Source organism: Chionomys nivalis, chromosome 3 (assembly GCF_950005125.1).
Source record: "Chionomys nivalis chromosome 3, mChiNiv1.1, whole genome shotgun sequence".
Classification (NCBI taxonomy): Eukaryota; Metazoa; Chordata; class Mammalia; order Rodentia; family Cricetidae; genus Chionomys; species Chionomys nivalis.
The window spans coordinates 1,784,843-1,805,557 of record NC_080088.1 but is presented as its reverse complement, the minus strand read 5'-3'; the positions used below and the strand labels follow the sequence as shown (position 1 = coordinate 1,805,557).

At 50.4% G+C, this 20,715-nt stretch overlaps 1 protein-coding gene across 1 annotated transcript; it reads right to left on the bottom strand.

Annotated features, from left to right (window-relative positions):
- Window positions 1–2,729: 2,729 nt before the first annotated feature.
- Window positions 2,730–18,756, bottom strand: LOC130872058 (integrin beta-2-like protein). The gene is given in 15 exon segments (XM_057765854.1): window positions 2,730–2,815; window positions 3,095–3,247; window positions 5,154–5,341; window positions 6,209–6,440; window positions 6,930–7,174; window positions 7,837–8,024; window positions 9,293–9,433; window positions 10,761–10,850; window positions 12,761–12,856; window positions 13,651–13,806; window positions 14,680–14,837; window positions 15,735–15,905; window positions 17,419–17,596; window positions 18,414–18,502; window positions 18,699–18,756. Coding segments are annotated over 15 exon segments (2,211 nt in total). The 3' UTR covers window positions 2,730–2,747.
- Between the last annotated feature and the right edge of the window lie 1,959 nt (window positions 18,757–20,715).

Below are 20,715 nucleotides of genomic sequence, written 5' to 3'. Positions count from 1 at the left end.
CAGTGGTAGCAAAATTGATGGGGTAATGGTGTGAGTTTCTTCTTCACAGAAGGTTAATCCGGGAAGTAAGAGCTCAGAGCAGGGAAAGTGAGGAGGAAAGGTGACATGAGGGTGTGCGAGTTAAGAGCTGTTGCTGTAGATGGCCTGAGCTCAAGTCCAATGTTAAAATAAAAATGTGGGTGTTTTTCATTTACCTCCCTCAGGACACATAGGAGCAGGCACAGTGGGGACCTGAAAAATGCAAAATCTCATTCTCTGCCCTGGAAAATATACAACTCCTAACTTGAAAGTCCCAAGCACATGATGGTAAGAGCATGAGCTAGAGTTGGCTGTGGTGCAGACTCCCGAGGTTTCATTTTATCATTAAAATAAACCCAAGGGCTGTTTTCTGGGTAGGATCTTGAAATAAATCAGTAATTTATGTCATATAAAAGTCTAAAATGCAGAACAGATTAGAGGCAGGACCCTGTATAATGGAGAGCACACATTCAGTGGCTCTTTTAAGAAGAAGGCCCTAGTAGCAACGTTGTGGGTGGGGCAATGAGACTGACTCCTCTGGGGAGGTGTGGTGCTTTGAATTTGAATGACCCCCATAGGTTCATGTATTTGAATGCTTAGTCATCAGGAACTGACACTACTTAGCATGATTTGGAGGTGTGACCCTGTTGGAGAAAGTGTGTCATTATGGGTGGGCTTTGTGGTTTCCAGGGCCCAAGCCAGGTCTGGTGGCTCTCTCTTCCTGCTTCCTGTGGGTCTGGATGTAGAACTCTCAGTTACTGCTCCAGCCAATGACTGCCAGCACATACCATGTGTTCCTGCCATAGCAATAATGGACTTAAATATTAAATATTGTAAGCAAGCTCCAATTAAATGTTTTCCTTTATAGGAGTTGTTGTGTGGTCATGGTGTTTCTTCACAGTATAGAACACTGACTAAGACAGAGGGATGGGGGGGATTTTATCATTATTTCTATAGGGTACTAAGTCCTTTGGAAAATTGTCTCTTTTAGGATTGCTTAAATCAAGGACAAAATCATGGTAAGACAGGAATTTGGATGACAAGGGATGCCAAGGCTGACTCAGAGAGGAAGCTGTGGGCAAGAGTAGACTAAGGATATTTATCAGGAAGAACACATTTTGCTGGCAGTCTAGAAGGACTTGCCATTGGGTTCTCTATAGTGCCTAATTCATGAGTGGAGATTGATGATGTGTACAATAAAAAAATCCAGAGAATACTGGAGAAATACTTTCTGGGTGCTGGCTCTACCCTGGTTCACTATAGAAGGGAAGGGTTCTGGAGATCATTAAGAATGACGTGAAAAGAAGAGAAAAGGAAAACCCTACACTGGGCAAAGGGTGGCCCCTAGAAAGGCCAAACGGTGGACAAGTGATCTAGCAAGGAGCAGGTGAAGCAGAATGGAAGTAGAAGGAAATATCACGAGAGTGCCTACCCTGGCATCAAGTCTTCCTAAGCTCATGGATGATGGTCCTAAAAACCAGCCGAGGTTTTTTTCTTTTTGTTTTGTTTTTCTGTTTGTTTGTTTGTTTGTTTGTTTTTTGTGGAAATGGGTGTGCAGATGTGGTTTGAAGCTGGTTTGTTTCCCAAAACTCCTGCAGGGGGCTTAATACTTCCAAACTATATGTTAATGGTAGCAAGAGGGTAGAAGATTCATTTCAGTGTGGTGGCTAACACCAGAGCTTTTGGGAAATTATTAGATTAAGCAAAGTCATCAGATTGAAGCCTCCACAATCCTTGTGGTCACTTTATAAGAAAAGAGAGAGAACCCACAGAGAAAAGAAAAAAAAAGAAAAGGAAAGAAAGAAGGAAGAAGGAAAAAGAAAGGAAGGAAGGAAGGAAGGAAGGAAGGAAGGAAGGAAGGAAGGAAGGAAGGAAGGAAGAGGAAGTCAACTCCTGGAATGATGGATGCTGAGAAAGCCCAAGGTCCACAGTCATCTGTTGACAACATGGCTATAGCCTGTGGTGGTTAATCTTGATTGCCAACTTGACTAGATTTGGAATCACCTAGGAGACACTCTGAAGGAAGGGCATTTCCAAGCAGGTGTAACTGAGGTAGGAAGATTCACCCCAGACATGGGCAGCACCATTCTATAGGTGAGCAAGGGTCCAGGACCAAATAAAAAGAGAGAAAGTATAAACACCAGCATTCATCTCTCTCTGATCCCTGACTGCAGATGCAAAGGGACCAGCTTCCTCATGTTCTGCTTATCATGCACTTCCTGCCCATGGTGACCTGTATTCCCAGAAACAATATAAACGTTGGGCTAGTTCTGGGAAGGGGAAACCCTGGAACTCACTGGCTAGCCAGTCTATCCAACTGGTGAGCTTCAGGATCAAGGAAAGACCTTGTCTCAAAAAATAAGGTAGAGAGTAATGGAAGAAGGCACCTAATGTCACCTCCTGACATGTATGCACACAGGAACACACACCCAGAAGAGATGTTTAACATGTAAATTAGCCCTACATTTAATTGAACTGGTTTCTTACTTTTCAGACAGAAAGCATGTGTCTGGCCTCCTAAGACTTAGGAAGTTTATTTTTTTCCTCAAAGTTTTATGAATGATTGAAGAGGGGGCTGTCCCTGGAAAGAAGTCCACTGAAGATCTGGCATCTTGGTCACTATGGGAACAAATAAAGCCAGCTTTTGTGTTGGTGATTTTGGGGAGTATAAGCCATTTGCTGGTTGGTTATAGTGTGGAGGTGTGGTTGGTCCTGATGCCTTATCTTCATCAGGTCTCCTGTCTCTTCTGATGCCACCATGGTGGTTCCATATGATGCTGTTCTTGAAGATGAGGCTCTTCTGGGGAGAAACCAAACATGACTTTGTTTGTGTGGGGAGGACTTCTGGGTCTCTCTTGGAGGCTACCAGGTCAGTTTAAAGATGTCACTTTGAGGACCAAGGCAGAAATGGAGGGTCTTCCCATGAATTAAGTCTTTGCAGCAAAGCTGTTACAGTATGCGCTCAGCTGAGCTGCTGAGGCAGGGTGTTTGCTGACCTCCAGAAACAGCCACGACCTACAGTGTGAGAAGTTACGGAGCATAGCAGGGTGCAGGATCATATAGTCTAGTCACTTACGCTGGTCCAGTGTGCGCTGAACCCCACCCATTCTGGAAAGCTTGACCTTCTGGGTTTCCTTCAGGTGGATTATCCACAAGACCAATAGGAGGACAACAAGCAGCAGGACACCCACTGCAATGCCCAGCACAATGGTGGTGACACTGGGACATTCTAAGGAAAAAGCACAAGCCATGAATTATGTGAGTCTCTACCCACAAGTCCACAGCCTCTGCATGTCACCCGCTCTCCCAGAGGGTCCCACTCCAGAGACTTGCTGTCTGCCACACAACATGGATAGACAAGAGAACACAGCCTCAGTCAGCATCAGAAAGCCAGGCCAGTCTCTGTGGTCCCAAATGATACTTAAAGGCCACTAGGCCTGGTGTTTTATTCACAGAGGAAGTTATGGACATTCCTGAGGGACCCTAAGCCATCTTGCTGCACAGTGGGAATGGGGACCCCAGGAGAAGTCCATGATCATGGCCTGAGGACAGGTCCTCCCCCAGAGTCTATGCCCCTCCTACTCTCATGGGCTTCAACTTGAGAAGGGCTGGAGAACAGCAGGCTCAAGTTTCTGTCCTATAGGAGTTCCAGTGTGCTGCTGGCCAACATTTCCTGTGGTTGCTCAAGCGATCTCTCTGCCTTTGTCCTTTCAGCTAAGTAAGAATGGGATGAGAAACTAGAATTCTGGAGCTGCATGCTGACCTGTAAAGACATCTTACCTTCTGCCCAAATCCGCCATCTTCCACATCTTTGGCCATTGTCACTCCTCACTTCTCCAAACTGCTCTAACAGCCTGTGTCTCATCCATCTGTTGAGGAACCCTGGACCTTCAAACTATCACTTAGTCCTCTATCTCTTCTGCCATCTCCATCCAAGGGTAGTGTCTGTCCTACTACTTCTGGACTCAACCCAGCTCAACCTGTCCACCAGGTTATTCCTGACCAGGACAGCAATATTTGGCAGGACCATGCCTATCTCAGTTCAAGACAGGACCATGTCCACTTGGTCCCAGGCAGTATAAACACACCTTGTACTGATGACTGGACAGTGTCAAGGACAAGGGAGCAACCACTTTATACACTGAGATGATTATTTCCTCATGCCTGACAGGACCATACCACTACTATATCTTCCTGGTCCCTGATAGGTGTGTGTTAACCCAACTGTTGCTAGAATTGTATCAGTATGGTTCCTGACCATGTGCACCTTGATTTCTGATAGTGCTGGGTCTGTGTGGTCACCGAGAAGACCATGTTCACTGTGTCCAATAAGACATTCAACAGTTCTGTGTGGTCACCAGGAGGACACTGTCCTCCTGGTTGCCAGATGAAATTTAAAAAAGAAAAAAGACAATGTGAGTATTGCCATTTTTCTTCTGGGAACTTCTAATAGCTTTTTGGCATGCTCAGGAACAAACTTGTACCCTTAGAGGATGTGTGGTGCCCGTGGGCTGATGACTGTCATGACCACCAACCTACTGGGTCTCCTTGTCTCAATGATCTCATTTTTCCTTCCAGGAGAATGGGTCCCTCACCACATGGTCTTTGTTTCATTTTAACTGTAGTTGCAGCCTCACACTGTGCTGGACGTTGTCTGACAGGACCATGCCATGGATCCCACAAAGACTAGGTCAGAATCTTCCATTCACAGATATTATTGTCCAGGACTTGAGCTTCATGGGGCAAAGAGTGCTTGAGAGGCATTCACTCCATTCCTTTGAGACTCATGCTAGGTGTCCTGAAACAGCTAACCGGTACCAGCCCTTGGGGCCCTCCCATCAAACAGGAGACGCTCCAACTGTAAGGTGTGGTGCTTCCATGGTGCCATGCTCAACACAGACTGGAGCTACCACCAGAAGTACCTGTCTGCCAACCATCTCTTGGTGCAGGGCCAGGTGAGGGTACTGCTTACCCGCCCAGGTATCCTGGATAGTTCTCCTTCTGCTACTGGGTATCCTTGCCCACTGGAGTGAGACCCTTCCCTTTGCAGCCCTCTTGCTATCTGCAGAGGCTTTGGGCTAGAGTTCTTGTCACTGTGTCCTACCTCACCAGATCTGGGCACTGTCCAGCCTTACCTCGACTCTCCTCTACATAGATGGAATAGATGCTTCTCCGGTCTCGCTGGCGCACAGTGTAGGTCGTCCAGCAGCCCTGTGCATCCTGTTCACTGCAGTTCTTGCGATGAAATTCTGAACTCAACAGATCCATACACTCCCAGAAGCAAGGTGCTCCATTGCTGAGTTTTAAGCACTTGGCACAGGAGCTGAGGAGAAGTTGGGAATGAGTTTGATGAAATGGGACGGCGAGGGGGTGTCCAAGGGCTTAAGGATGGGCAAGGTGCACACTGTGTGAGGGTACACAGGTGTGTTGGGTGCAGCACTATGTAAAGATGCATGAGTGTGTCAGGATTTACAAGTGTACGAGACTTTAAGGGTGTCAGGCTGCATGGGTCTGTCAGGGTGAATGGTGAGTGACTGCATACTGGTGTGTGAGCATGTCCCAGCCAATAAGGGTGTACTGATGTGTAAGGCTGTGTGTGTGTCAGGGTGCACGAAGTGTCACTGTGTACATGTATGTTCGGGAGCACTGGTGAATGAGAGAGTACTGTGTGCAAGGCTGTGTGAGTTTGTCAAGATGCATGTTATGTGAGTGCAAACTGGTGTGTCAGGGTGCACTGGTGGATCAGTTTGTCTAGCTGTGCAAGACTTCACAGGGATGCCAAGGTGTATTACTGTGTGAGCGTAGACTGCCGTGTAAGGGTGCTCTGATAGTTAGGATGTACAGATACGCAAGGATGAGCAGGTGTCTCAGGGGACGTGGGAGTGTCAAGGTTCACGGAGTGTAACATGTGAGGGTATTCCACATACAAGCTGGTCCTGTAGTGAGAATCCCAGGCGCCCTTAGAGGTCTGCACAGTGGTGTAAGTGAGGGTAGAGCAGACTGTGTTCCTGGGAGGAGACCAAAGGGCAGAGCCAGTGGAAATTGGATCCAAGGGAGGTACAGACCCCCTCAAAATGACACCTCCTGCTGTGTCTGCTGGATCTTGCTGAGAACTATGGTATAGTGGCACCCCTGGGGACTCCCAGGTAGCCTAGCTGTGAGGGCAGCGTGGGTGGTTGGGGACACTCACATGTACTTGTGGCAGCGTGAGAAAGCAGCAGGAGAAACAGCGGAGCTCTCCTCACACAGTGGTGGATGGTAGCCGGGGTCACACTCACAACTGTTGCAGCGGCATCGGCCATGGCCATTGCACACCACCAGATTTTTGCTCAGACAGCCCTCAATGGACCTCCGGCACTGGCAGGCTGAGCCCTCATACTCTTCCTTGCAAACTCACTGGCCACAGGAGCAGGAGCCCCTCTCTGGAAAACAGCCGAGGTCACACAACTCACCTTCCTGGAGGTGGGTGGGAACTAGGAACCAATCTCCCATCACCCTGGGCTCTTGCCCAATAGTGCCTGCCAGGGAGGACTGTACTTACAGCCTCCTTGCTGCCTGCTTCTACCAGTACCTTCTCATCCAGCCCTACAACACCAGGGAAGGACAGCTGGGCAAAGACACAGGGACCAGGGAGATCCCCCACCCCTGCAGCAACACATCCGCCTTTCAGCCAGACTGGGCCTCCACATCGTGTTTGAATAGCTCTTGAGTCAGGACTGTTACTTCTGTTGTCCTCCAGGGACAATGGCTGACCCTCACAGACATGGAAGGCCTGGCCAGCCTTGCTGTTGCTGTGTAGCTCGGCAAGACTAGCAATCATCTGTTCATTGGTCCCAGTGTCCCTCTAACATCTTCTGGTGCAAACTGACAAGAAAGCCCATCCCCCAGTTGCGGTGGCCCTTGTCACTCACGTGGACCACCGCAGACTTGGCCGTTGTATCTTTCACAGTTTACACTGTCACACTCGCAGTACTGCCCAAAGATCACTGTGTTGGGGACGTCACTGGTGTGGCACTCACACCGCCCACAGATGCAGTCTCCCAATCCTGAGCACACAAGGGAGCTGTTGTCTTTCTGGCAGCTTCTCTGCAGTTCCTGACTGTTCTGGCCCTGTGTCTGGCACTCACAGGTTTTCCCTGTGTAGCCAGAGCTGCACCTGTGGCCATATAGGAAGGGCAGTGATCAGGTTCTTCCTTGAGGTGGACACACCTTCAGCCTTTTGGCCCAGTGCACACATCCAAACACCTGTAAAGTATGGCACACCACGGCCACTCCTTTCTCAGTGGTGTTCTGTGTGCGCACCTGAGGTAGACCCAAGGCCGCCCTGGGTAGGGTGGCCAAGCATAAGCTTGTCCTTGGCCCATGAACAGTCCCTCTGACAGGCTACTATGGCATTGCGCAGATGGCCCACGTGGGGCAAATGGTACACTGCTTGAGGCTTCTGAATGTCCCTGGATCTCTGGTAGCTGATAAACCAGACCTAAGCTTTGACTTGGTCTCAGTCCTTGCCTGCTACTAGATCTGTCTTCTGGTGAGAGGGGTTTCCTGTGAGCCAATTCTCTGCCTGGGACCCTTCGTGGCCAGAGAGTGGAGAGTGAAGTTGGAATTGCCGAGGAATACCCTGGTTTGGGGAGTGATAGCAAGGACTTTGGGAGTGATAGCAAGGACTTTTGGGAGCTCCCCACCAGATCCTCTCACACCAGGCAGCCTAGGAGCTATCTAGGGGAAAAAAAGTGCTGTGGGCTGTCTGTGATCACCTCATCCATAGATAACCTTCCCACGGGTTGGACTGCCAAGAGCGGCATGTATCTGCCTCACCTGCAGACGCCACATTCCATGACACCCTTGCCTCCACAGAGGCTGTGCTCCTGACTTGGGTCCCGGCACTGGCACTCACACTGGGAAAGGACCCGCACAGTCACCGTATCAGTGAAGCTCAGGGCCTGGATGACAAAGGCCTGGTGCTGAATGCACTCTGAAGCCATGACATTGACCTGGAAGGTCACCTGAAGGAGGATAACGGGGTTTAGACAGGGACTATGGGTAACCAGGGTCGTGGTCCTACTCCTTCTCCTCAGGGGTGCTGGGAGGGATCAGAGTGATGTCTGGGGAGGGGTGGCATGGGTTCTTTCTGAAGCAGAGGATCTTGGGACAGACGATGGATCAAGCTGTAGGGAGTCCAGACTCCCACTCCACCCCACCCGCAGCCCTTACTAACCAGCATCCAAGCCCTGCTGTGAATTAGACTAGGGAGGTAGTGTTTTTCATTATCCATACAGTAGGAGATTTTTTACAGTGAATGTATGGGGTACAGTTTTCCCTTGTGTTCAGAGTGCTAAGATAATAGAATGCCACAGGGAGTGTGATGTTCTTTATCTAACACAGAATATAGGAGAGGGGTGGTCCTTGGACTTCCCACAGGGCTGACGAGGGAGGGGGACTTGATTGGGGGAGGGGGAGGGAAATGGGAGACGGTGGCGGGGAGGAGGCAGAAATCTTTAATAAATAAATAAACAAATAATTCAATAAAAATATAGGAGAGGGTCCCAGGCTGGCACAAAGAGGGCTGATGACAGAGGTGCTGGTTTGCAAAATCAGGCTACATCTAAAATCAGTTTAAGCCAATGGTACTTAAAGATAGAGAAGAAATGTCAGTAAAAATAAGTAATGCACCATCTAAAATTTAGAATAAAATTTGTCAGTTTCTCATATGAATCACCCAGCATGAAGGGATGGTATTCTGTTTGGGGTGTGTGTGTGTGTGTGTGGTGTGATGTTAGTTCATGAGCTAAAAGAAAGATTAAAACTTGGGTAACAAATTTATATTTGTTAGGGAAAGAAGTCAGTTTGTTTTTCTGCTCACCTGTGTGGCTTGAGACTTGATGTTTCCATCAAAAGGTAAAATGAAACAAAAGTTAGAAAAGATGACCCAATCCATACCTTATTTTTTAATCTCTCTTCATGTCTAGCAATTGCCCCCTAGGGGGTGCTGTTATTGCATGACTGGTTAGTGCGTCTGGGCTATTCCAGGAGGGGTGTTGGGTTTCCTGGTCTGCGCATTTGGTGCCTTCCTGCTCCTTAACATTACCATATAGACAGCACCAGTCTGCCAAGTGATGTTTAAAGGGAGAACCGTCTGGCCGCTGGCCACCAATTGCTTTCCCGTTTGCTTGCTCCAGGTGAGCCTCTGTTTCCTCCTGAATGTCCCTGAGATTGAGTTATTGAAATACCTGGTGGGCCCTCTAGCATGCTGGGTTGGGAACCCCAGGCTCACCTGGTCGCTGATCTGCACACTGTCACACTCCCCTCTGGATTTGCCTGTACTTGATACCCCGTTACCGCAGAAGGAGTCGTAGGTGACTTTCAGAGTGTTGGGGATGGTGGTGTGGTCCAGGAAGACTCTGGAGGTGAGTCTCTGTGGGCAGAGAACAGCCATGCTCAGGGGTGACAGGTTCAGCTGTCCCTGCCCCTCCAGTACTGTGGCACCGTTACACTTTTCATGCCCCCCCCCCACCCCGGCACACCAGCTGATGACACAAACACCTACTGGTAGCTCAGTGAGCGTGTCAGGGCAGGCCAGCAGCTCCACGCCATGGCTTGCTCTGAGACCAGCATAGACACAGCTGTGAGCCCTTTGAGGATAGTCCCCTCACTGCTGAACGCCAGGGCCAGCTGAGGAGGAGCCACAGACTGTTGAAGATGTGAGAGACAGAGCACAGATGGGAGGACAAAGGGAACAGGTGGCATCTGGCGGGTGGGCAAGGATGGCGTCACCTGAGTCATCCCTAGAAAGGCAGAGCTAGACTGGGCAGTGGTCTGGCACAGAGTCTTCCTGGGGGCATCTGGGGTTCACAAGGCTATAGAAGGAGATGAAACCTCTCCATGGTCAGTGATGGCAGTGTTGCAGTCCCCCTCCCCCCACTGTGCTGGTGGATCCCAGGATGTTTGGTCACAGAAGGCTAGGTCAGAATTTAAGGATACCCGTCACTTGTAAATTTCTGTATCTGTAAACCCCGAGCAATGCAGTATGTCATGCATGCTGGTGTCTACCGGAACCCTGGGAACCCAAGGGTGTGGACTTGGATGCAGCTGGATAGACAACACACCAGGGTGGAGGATGAGGAATGAGGGTCTGCAGCATTTGCCTGGGGCAGGAGTGGGACCGGCATGCAGGAAGTGCTGCGCTGGTTGGTTTCTGTCAACTTGATACAAACCAGAGTCCGTTTGGAAGAGGCAACCTCGGTTGAGGAATTGCCTTATCAGACTGACCTGTGGGCACGTCTATGGGCATTTTCTTAATTGCTACTTGATGCAGGAGGGCCTAGTTCACCGTGGGTGCTGTCTCTTTAACACAGTAACAGAAAGTGAACTAGAACAGGCCCTTCTTCCCAAGACTGTCTACACAGCATCTGAATTTACTAAGGCGATGTCTGCGGTCTCCCCAGCCTGTGAGACAGCATGTGCTCTTCCATGGCCACCTGCCCTCTTCTATCTCCATGGCGGTAGGCAGGGGAGAGCCCCATCTGGGTAGGACTTGGAACTCATGTTTTAGGGAGAGCCAGAAAAGATCTGCGAGCCACACAGTCATTCACCAGTAAGAGGAACGGTCCTGTCCTCTGTGTCTGTGCAGAAGACTGTAGGGTGCCGGTCGGGGCTGCTGGAGGCTACAGCAGGGTTCCGTAAGTCAGCTCTGCTAACTGTGAAGTTCAGACCATCTCACCCAGCTACTCCAGGAGACTCACCCTGTAGGTATCCTTAATGAACTGTGCCACATTGCTGGAGTCACCCAAAAGTTCCCTGATGGTCAACGTGGAGATGAACGTGGTGAGTCTCTGTTGGGAGAGAAGATCAAGCTGGCACCTGGGACCACCAACTCCTCCGTGCTCCTGAAGGCTTGTGACACCCAGGGGGTCCCTCCAGCTCTCCAAGTGGCTGGGATGATGCTCAGCTGAGTCTCCACTTCACAGAGTCGCAGAAGGAGCATCGGTGGCATGCTGCCAAGTGCCGACACCTGGCTCTTGGTACGCTCATGTCTGGCAGGCAGTTCCATTTTCAAACTGTTGATGTCACTGACTGGGGAACACACACCTGTCTTATCACGGGACAATACCTTCACCATATCATCACGGTGGACAGAAATCATACCCATGACACATAGGGCAATAGAAAGTGGTAAAATCACAGGAAGAGGAGGAAGAGGTAAGCCTTACTGAGCATTACTGGGTTTGAGCAATCTGATTTTAATGGGGACCATATTACACAACCCTGTGACAATCAGCCCTGGCAGAACTGATCTGTTTCCCAGAGTGTCCCTGGAGGTGGCTCAGCCTGAATCCCTGGATAGCTGACAGACCATCATCCTCCCCACAATTGCCTAGTGTCATTCAAGGACTGTGTCACATGTCATGAAAAGGGAATGTTGGTACCCTCTCCAGACAAATCCTACTGACAGTCAGGATAGACACTTCTCTATCCCGCATTGTCCCTGGAATGGAGTCTGCCCTCTCTGTGAGCACAGTAGGCTTTTTACATCCAGGCCACCAAACCTCTCTGTGCTCATCAACTCACTGTCATTTGTCTTGGCTATGGGACCAGCCCACCAGAAAATTCGGGCTCTGCCTTGTCCAGTTTATGAAAGTGGCTTTCCCCTAAGTCCAGAAGCATCCACAGAGAAGGGTCTTGTGTGTAACATTCTCGTGTGCTCCTTGTGGCATTGACCAACCTCACGAGAACAGAGCCTTATGGAGGCCTATGACCTCTCAGAGCAAAGGAAGTGGTGGGCCTCAAGTCTCCCATCTGTGGCTTCCTCCCTTGTCACCATGCTGTCTGTGGGAGTATGACTCCTGACCCACTACAACTCTGTGAGGAGGGGATTGCCATAGCCCAGTCACAGATGAGGACACAGGGGCTGTGACATCCTGACTATGGAGTGTCCTCCTCTTTGTTCCGCTAGAAGGCAACCTGTGCAGAGCCAAGCCACTGTTCCCCGTGGCTGCTGTGATGGCAGTATTCCAGGCTGCCACCTCTCCTCTTACTGTCTCTGTAGGGTAGCTTCCCTTCTCTGGAACCTGGGAACCTAACAACAAGAAGTGTGGTTTGCCTGTTGTCCTGGCAACCAAGGCTTGCCTGAGACCTGTGATGTGACCCAACCCTGGGTCCTCATTCAGCAATGCACATCCAGCAACAGTCAACTCCCCAGCCATTGTAGGGCTTCCTCCCCCACGATTCATGTTCATACTCAACCCAGCCCTGCACCCGGCTGTTGTGCAAGGCCACACAGCTTCAGAGAGTCCAGGCACAAGGGGAGTCAACCTGAGTACTCATGTGTCACACGAGTGTGCCTATGAGGATGGATGATGTCAGAGGACACTGATGTCACTCTCAGATGGGGAGAATTTGTTACTGGGAGCAGCTGCTTTCTGATTTAACTGGATGGATCAGTTCAGAAGTCCCTAGAGCAGTCCTCATAGAGGAGCAGGTCCCAAATGGTCCCACTGCAGACTGTAGCTCTGATGTTCTACTGTAGGGATCTTGCTGACCCATAAGAACTGGTCATCAGACAAATAGATCATGGCCATCTTCCTCGTCTTAGACTGCTGGACTTGTGTCTCATTCTGGTCTCAGGCCCTTACTCTGGCAAGTGGAAGCAGGACTTCACTCCGGGGATCCTGCGAGAATGCTGGGCTTCCTCACCCTGCAACTAAAATGCCTGCCACTCTTGGTCAAGACCCACCTCTCTTACCTCATGTGTATTCACCATCCTCGAGGGCACCATGACAATGGGCTGGATGTTATTTTCAGCCAGTTTCCTTGCCAGCTGGAGCACTGAATGGTCGTCCTGGGGAGAAGGGGCATCCTGTCAGGTCACCCAGTGGACTACGGCTCTGAGAACTATGATATCACCCTTGTCCTGTGGCAGCACCTTATCTGAACAAGGCGCACAAATATGTGAACAGAATTCAGCAGAAATGAATGATGTTGAAAAACAGTTAAGAAAACACCAAAAGTTGCAGTGTGCTTGGTCTCTTGGTGCAGACCCAGGATCCCTCTAATCCTGGCAACCTCTCAGTCTTCCTTCTAACCTACATCCAGTCATTTGTGGCTCTGCTAACCCACAGACCCCACTCTAGCAGGGACCCTCGGCTGCCATGCTAGGTTGGGACTCGGGGGTGGGGTGGGGGATCTTCATTGTCCTCCCTTCCAGACTCTTCAAAGTTGCCATTAGTCCTGCTGTAGCTTGCCTGCAGGGCCCTTCCTCCTAGCCCACTCCATCCCCTAGGGACTGTTCTTCTCAGTGGCTCCTTTGAGCCCTCCAGCCCATATCATATTCCTTTGTGACTCCCCTGCTGACTTGTAGAATAGGGGAGACTCTCTTCAGTATGTCTTGGTGTCCTCTGTGTCAGGCTGTGCTCTGGCCTGCGGCTGATACCTGAGACCTAATAGGACCAGTCACAGCTTCCGAGTTTTTCTTGAATGTGTTTCTTAGGTTGGAGAGGTGACCCTGTGTGATCCTGACCTGGCTGTTATGAGGGGGCAAGTTTATAAGAGTCTTGTTTTGTCCCCCATTTGGGTTCCTGTCTTGTGTCACGCAGGGCTAAGCCTCAGGTGACACCAGGGAAGGAAGGAGCTCACAGGTTCTCTTCTGCTCTTGAACATGCCATCTTCCAAGTGACAGTGACTATCACTGGGATTCAGTCTGGTACCCGGACTCTTGTCTTTAGCCAAGTGAAGATCGTTGTCCGTGACGAGCACCAGAAACCGTGTCCCATTGCGCCAACCGATTTCTCCCTGAGAAACAAATGGCCTGGAGTTACCCGCTGTACTTTTTCCGCTGGCCACCGCAGGAGCTGGGTGTGGCAGCCTGGAGCCTGCCCCTCCTGCTCTGGGGTTTCACAGCAGCCAGACAACAGAAAGAGAGAGTAGAGATTGAGTCTGGGGTGTGTCTGCTAAGATGCCCCAAGTGTGAGGTGAGGGGACATGAAATGCGTGTCTACTTCCCAATAGGCAGAACTTGTACAGCCCATCCCTCCAGACATCCCAAAAACATCCCCCCAAAATCTGTGGTGTCCATCATGACAGGCAAATCCCAAGTGTGAATACAGGGCCCACAGGGGAACTGCGTCTTCCTGGAGAATCCCCGGAAAGGGTTGTGTGCTTGCAGCATGCTGTAGTCTGACACCCAGGGAGGCCAGAGAGCTGAGAGAAAAGAGCTGAGCCAGCATAGAGTGAGCTTGCTGCAACAGTGACATAAAGAGACAGCCTGGGACAGGTGTGGGATGGTGTGTGGGTGAGGGAAGAAAAGTAGGAGCAAACTCTGGCCAGGGATTGTTGTCTTGCCTTGGAGGTGAGAGTGGGCCCCTGACTCAGGACATGTAGGATGAGACCCAGGTTACCATGGTCACTTGGTGAGTTCTAGGCTTCAGGAGGGTTAGTGGCATCACAGATAATAGTGAATCTGCAGGTAATGTTGCAGGTTCCTTTGCCCTCTTCCCTCTCTCCCTCCCAGCCACCTCCTGCGGCTCTCTAGAAGTCTAGTGAGGGTTATTCCTCTCAGGCTGACAGCCAGCAAAGGGGCCTTGACCCTTTGAGAGAACATGGCTAATACAACAGCTTGCAGCACCACGGAAGTCTTCAAACCTCAGAAGGGCTTGGTAAGCTCACCAGGCACATGGCGACTTGCATCATAGATTCCAGCTGTCCCTTGGGAGTATCCAGGTTTCCAGAAACCAGTTGCTTCGCCAGTTCCTTCTGAAACTGACCGGAGTCATCAGTCAGCTTCAGGATGTGCTGGAAGGTCATGTTCCTGATGAATCCGAAGCCTGAGGAGGACAGGTGAGGCTGGGAGGCTTTGGTGGTTGGAGGTAGAAGGCTGGGTCTAAGATAGGGAGGTGAGCCTGGGAGATACCTGGACACAACCTCAGTTTCCCTGCCTTATAGTAAAACAAGGGAGAAAACAGGATGGTGGATGTGTGTGTTTGAGTATGTATTTGTGGGAGTTCCTGTGCATACATGCGAGCATTCAAAATCGTGTGTATGCCTGGACACAGTTTACATAAGTGTGTTTCTATATGAATGTGAGCATGTCCAGGTGCAGAAATAAATTGTTCATTTGTGTCACTGTATGTATTTGAGAATGTATGTGCACATGTGGTCTAATACATGTGTGAGCATGCCTTTGGGTGTGCATGTGGCTATGCACACACATACGAGTGCATGAGTGTGAACAAAGATGTCCAAGTGTGAGGGAGTACATCACTCTTCAGGGAAGAGAGTGCTGTTTGGGGGAAGCCAGGCAAGGTGGAGCTGTGCACACATCACACATGCAAGCACCCAAGCCTTATTCTCTGAACCTGTTGGTGTTTGTGGAGCTCTGACCCTTTGACCTCCAGCTCATTGTGATCACTGCCTTTATGCTACAATTGCTACTTTGTTGTCCTAATCTGATGTTCACTGGTTTTTAGAAATTAGCACTTCTGTCTTTTGAGCTTACCAAGAAATGAGTGAGAAAGGAAAGAAGAACCAGTGGAGGGCTGAATCTTGTGGTCAGTGACTGGACATGGTCCCTGGAGGGGATGCAGGCCCACTCCACCCACAGTGATGTCCTGAGAACTCCCCAGCGGCAGCTCTCAGGTCACTTGCCTCTGGTGTGTTGGGGAGGGGTTGCCCAGGATACAGGAAATGCTGAGACAGATCCCTGTAGTGGCTGTGGACCTCACCAATATGGCCTGATCTGGTGATCTCATTGAGGGCTTGGACCAGGTCACTGCCCAGTGTCTGGACATTGGAAAGATGGTCTTGCATGGAGTCAGAGATGGCCATCAAGAGGTACAGGTCAACAGAGTTGTCCTGGGTCCGCTGGACGCTCACGTTGAATGCTGCCGCTTGCCCTGTGAAGGAGAAGGGTGTTGCTGCTGGGCTGTGTTGTCTTAGGACACTGGTACTGAGCAGGGGTTGCACATGGACTGTTCTCTCCAGTAACACCTCGGTCCTCTCAGTTTCTTCCATCATTGCTGCCTGGGATAGCATCCTTGAAAAGGGACCGATAGCTATCTATACCTGGTGGTGCACACCTTTAACCTCAGCACTAAGGAGGCAGAGCAGAAAAATCTGTGAATTGGAAGTCAGTGTGGGCTACATAGTGGGGCCCTGCTTAAAAGGGAGAGAGCACCAAAAACTCTCCTGCTTCTTCTTGCCATGTGGGAACACCAAACAGATAGCTGAAGTGACTTCTGAGGAACCCAGCAACCCCCAGCACCCTGATTTTGGGCTTCCATTCTCCAGATCCATGAGCAGGATGTCTTGTGAGTGAGTTAATCAGCCTGTGGAGCCAGCCCACACAAGCCCTTTGCTTCTGCCTGTGGCTCGATTTACCACCCTGGCTCCCTGGGGCCAGGCCTCATATCAACAATGGGGCCTGTGCTCCAAAACACTTGCTGTGGCCACGGTCACATCATCTGTTGGGCAGACTGGTTTAAAGAGTTTCTCAGTTGCAGGACTTATCAGTGCCCTTCTTCTCTCAAGAACACTTGGCCTTCTGAGATTGAATGCAACAGTATTTTCCAAATGGTTTGTACTCCCTTCTCAACACCAAAGCAAAGCAGAACAAAAACATAGCACAGGGTTAAAAGGGAGACCAGGCATCCAGTGCAGACAGCAGACAATGGAGGCTGGGGGAGATTTGCTTGCTTAGGTTTAGCGAGAGGCAGAGCTATGTATGGAGAACCTCAGCCTTTTAAATTAAAAATGCAATTATGATGTGCGTGGTGTGTGGTGTGTATGCGCATGCGTGAGTATGTGTGTGTGTGTGTCTACCCTTGAATCAACTCCTGAATTCAAATGCATCTCCTGCTTCAGTCTCCTGTGGATATTTGGGAGCTCAGGTGTCTGGAGAGTGGACATCAGTCATGAGGATCCCAGCAACCTTCAGGCCAACCTGGACACACACCCTGCAATGGCAAGTGTTAACTGTCCACCTTACACAATCTAGAATCACCTGGGAGAAAGCCCTCAGGGCCAGCCTGTGTGCGACTCTCCTGAGTCTGTCAGTTGAGGCGGGAAGACCTGCCCACTGTGGGCGGCATCACTCCCTGGCTGGGATCCTGTGCTCTATTTCTTGCACTTGCAGCGGCATGCATCCATCACCCTCTGCTTCCTGACTGTGGATGTCCTGTGCCCAGCTGCTTCAAGCTCCTGCTGTTGTGGCACCCCCACCTTGATGGGCTGTACCCCTGAACTGTGAGTCAAACCCTCTCCCATTTGAGCTGCCTCTGTCAGGAATCTCAACACTGTCAGGAGAAGAAACTGAACCACAGTCTACCTGTCCACAGTGACAGCGGGGATGCTGGCCGAGCTCCTGTAAACACCATGTGCCCCGTCCGCTCCAGGCAAGTTCGAGCCTACCTGGTCTCAAGTAAAGCGTCACATTTTGTGGGGACATCTGCTTCTGGTCCCTGTCCTTGTCCTGGTTTTCAGCAAGGCTCTTGGGGTCCACGAGGTACTCAGATGTGCAGCCCCTTAACAACAGTTGCTCCGGGGTGTCACAGCGGACAGACTCTGGCTGCCCTTGGCCTGTGAAGTTCTGGGGAAAGGGCCAGGTTAGTGTCACAAGGAAGATGACGGATCATAGGGACTAAAGAAACCAGCCTATCTCCTCTTCACTTGCCATTACAATTTGGCATAGAAATCTCTGTGGATGGGGACAGCCTACCAAGGAATAACTGGCCTTGAGACAATCTCAGTCTCCTTGAGGGCTCCAAATCAGGCAGCTGGAGGCCCTTTTCTGCCCTTGAACTACTCCCTCTAGCACTGAGGACTTGAGTTCAAATCACGGCATCTACACACAAATAAATGCTGCATGTGCCTGTAACCTAGCATAAGCACTCTGGCCACCAGCTCGGCTCTAGGAATTGAGAAGGAATAGGCAGAGACTGATGTCCTCTTCTGTACTCTACTTGTGTGCGTGAGTACATATACCTATATCACACACACATACACAGGCACATAGACACACATACAGACACACACACACACACACAGACACAAACGTACAGAGAAAGACACACAGACAGACAGACACACACCCCACCCTCATTGTATTTTTAAAAAATGGGGAGAGTCATTCTGGGGGAATCCAGAATATCCAGAGGGGCCCCTGGGCAGACTTGAGACACTAAAACATCATTGAGCCAATGATAGTCACAGAATATTGAGCAAGATAGAGATGCATGTATGCGTTGGGGGGAAGAAAGGAAGGAGAGACAGACAGACAAGGCAGACAGTCATGGGGCACGGTGGAGACCAGAGAGAGACACACACACATACACAGAGAGAGATAGAGAAAGACAGAGAGAATGAATAGATGTTATATTCTGCCCGTCAACCCATGGGGTTCTTACCAGCTTCCGGCACCAGGCGCAGCCAGGCCCTGACCTGATGCAGTCCTGACAGGTGCTCACTTTGTCCTTGGTACACAGCTGCGACAGGGCTGGGGAGACAGTTGGGTAAGTAGGTTCTGCTCATCCCAGCTGCTGCAGAGTCAATAGGGACGGGGAGGGAAGGGGCACAGGAGAGGTCAGGTCAGGACTGGAAGCCCCGTGTGGCTCTGTGAGTGAAGTGATGCCCACAGGGTGTGCCTGTTCTTCCCCAGAACACCTCATAGGAGCTGACTTCATAGAACTCACCAGATCCCAGGGAGAGCAGTCCAGTTAGGATGAGTAGCAGGCGGTGCCGGCCCAGCATGTCCTGTGGAGGGAAGGCTCTGGTGAGTTAAGGCTGACCTCCTACAGAGCCTCTTCTGGATTGTCTGAAATGCAGGGCTACTGAGGGTGGATAGGATCTAGTCCCTGATACCTCAGGGTGTAAGAATCAGACAGGTTCCATGCAAAGTCAGTCACCAGTGTTGCCAGGCTCAGGGAAGGAGGAAGTGAGGAGCCACAGGCCTATTGAAGTGGCTGGGGCACCGAGCGCAAAAGACGGGGCACTCACTGTAGGTGATATATACAGACATATGCAACACAGACACACACACACAAGCACGCACACACGCACGCACACACACACCATGTGCTATATGTCAACACAGACACTGCACACCCACCACATGTTACAAATGCTATGTGTGTTTCATGCTGCTGAGGCCAAGTCTTCAAGGGTGGAACCTGGGCTACAAGCTGAGACTCTGTCCTGGTAGTGCTGGAAGCCATTCATGTGTGGCTGTAGGCCACTGCTTGTTCTCCATCCCAGTCTCCAACCTGTCCTTAAGGTGTCTGAAAGTGGGCAGTTTCAGGGTTGACTAGTTGTCTCTGGCCAGACTTAGTTACTGAGTAGATCACACCAGCTCTGGGTGAATATCTCCTAACTTAGATTTATTCTCTTTCCAAGGGTATCGACTGGACTCCCCCTTCCCCCCACAAAAAACAAACCAAACAAAGCAAAACACCAGTGGCAGCATGAAAACTCTTGTATCCTTTGATTGGGAAATTTGAACAGGATGGATATAGACCTCGGTGTACCGTACACTCTCCAGAGAACAGGAAGGGGCCCTGGTTACTGCAAGACTAACCCACAGATGCACTGTCTCAATGACCTGATGACAGGTAGCCTGCCAGGGTGGTGGTGGTGCCACCTCCCATCCCCCACATCGCTCCTTGCTTATGTGAACGCTGTGGTTATTACAAAGAATGGCCTGAGAGACTTGTCTCTCAGGCTGGTGACAGGCAGGCACTCCAAACAACCCTAAAAGCGACCACACTAGGAAACCCAAGACCCACCAGCTCACCAGAAGTCTGCAGCAAAGCCAGCTTTCTCCCTGGGGAAGTGATGGCACAGCCCAGCACTCTCTCAGGAAGTGGTGAAGCTTACCACAGCCCCTGCGTTGGACTTTGTTAAGTTTCCTTTTGTGGAGATTCTGTTGAGGACCCGGGTGTCCTCCCCTAACACTAAACACAGGCATCAAATGAAGACCTTATTTTAGGTTAGATCAAGCTGCAAACTCCTGGACTATGGGACCTGAGGGATGCCTCGGAGGGAAAATGGATCCCATACATCACATGTTCCCATGAGAAGCAGATACCAATGAGGGCAGGTGGCTGAGACCTGTTGTGAAGTTCTCCCAGTGCAGAACCCTCCACCCAGCCCTCAGAAGCCCCAGGCTCCCTGGGAGAGGTTCCTGTGTCAAGAGTTACAGGAGTGAGCAGGGGGAATTGGCAGAGCCCCAGGGTGGGTTTGGAGGGAGAGCAAGCGGCAACCCATGGCCACCGTGTCTTAGGGAAAACAAAATTAAAGGCTTGTGATGACCACAGCCCACTCAATAGTTTCCACGGAAGCCCAGTGCCAAGGTGGAGTCACTTCTGTCTGTTCACTCACAAAAGACCCGGGGTAGGGGGGCAGATGAGCAACAGGGCATCGGAACACTGTTCTGAGACCCAATGCTCCGGGTAGGGACAAGCTACTTCATCACCAGTATTCTCAGTTTCTACAGTAATCCTGTCCATGTCTTCCAGTTTTCTATATAAATGTATATAGTGACATCTTTTAAGGATAAGGCTTTTTCTTTGTGAGAATTTCATAACGTATGCAATGTAACTTAATCACATCCATCTCCACTTCTCAGCCCATGCCCACATTTCCCTCCCAACTTTACGTCCTTCATTATTTAGTATTTGCTTAATTTTTAAATTCATGTGTCCATGCTTATCT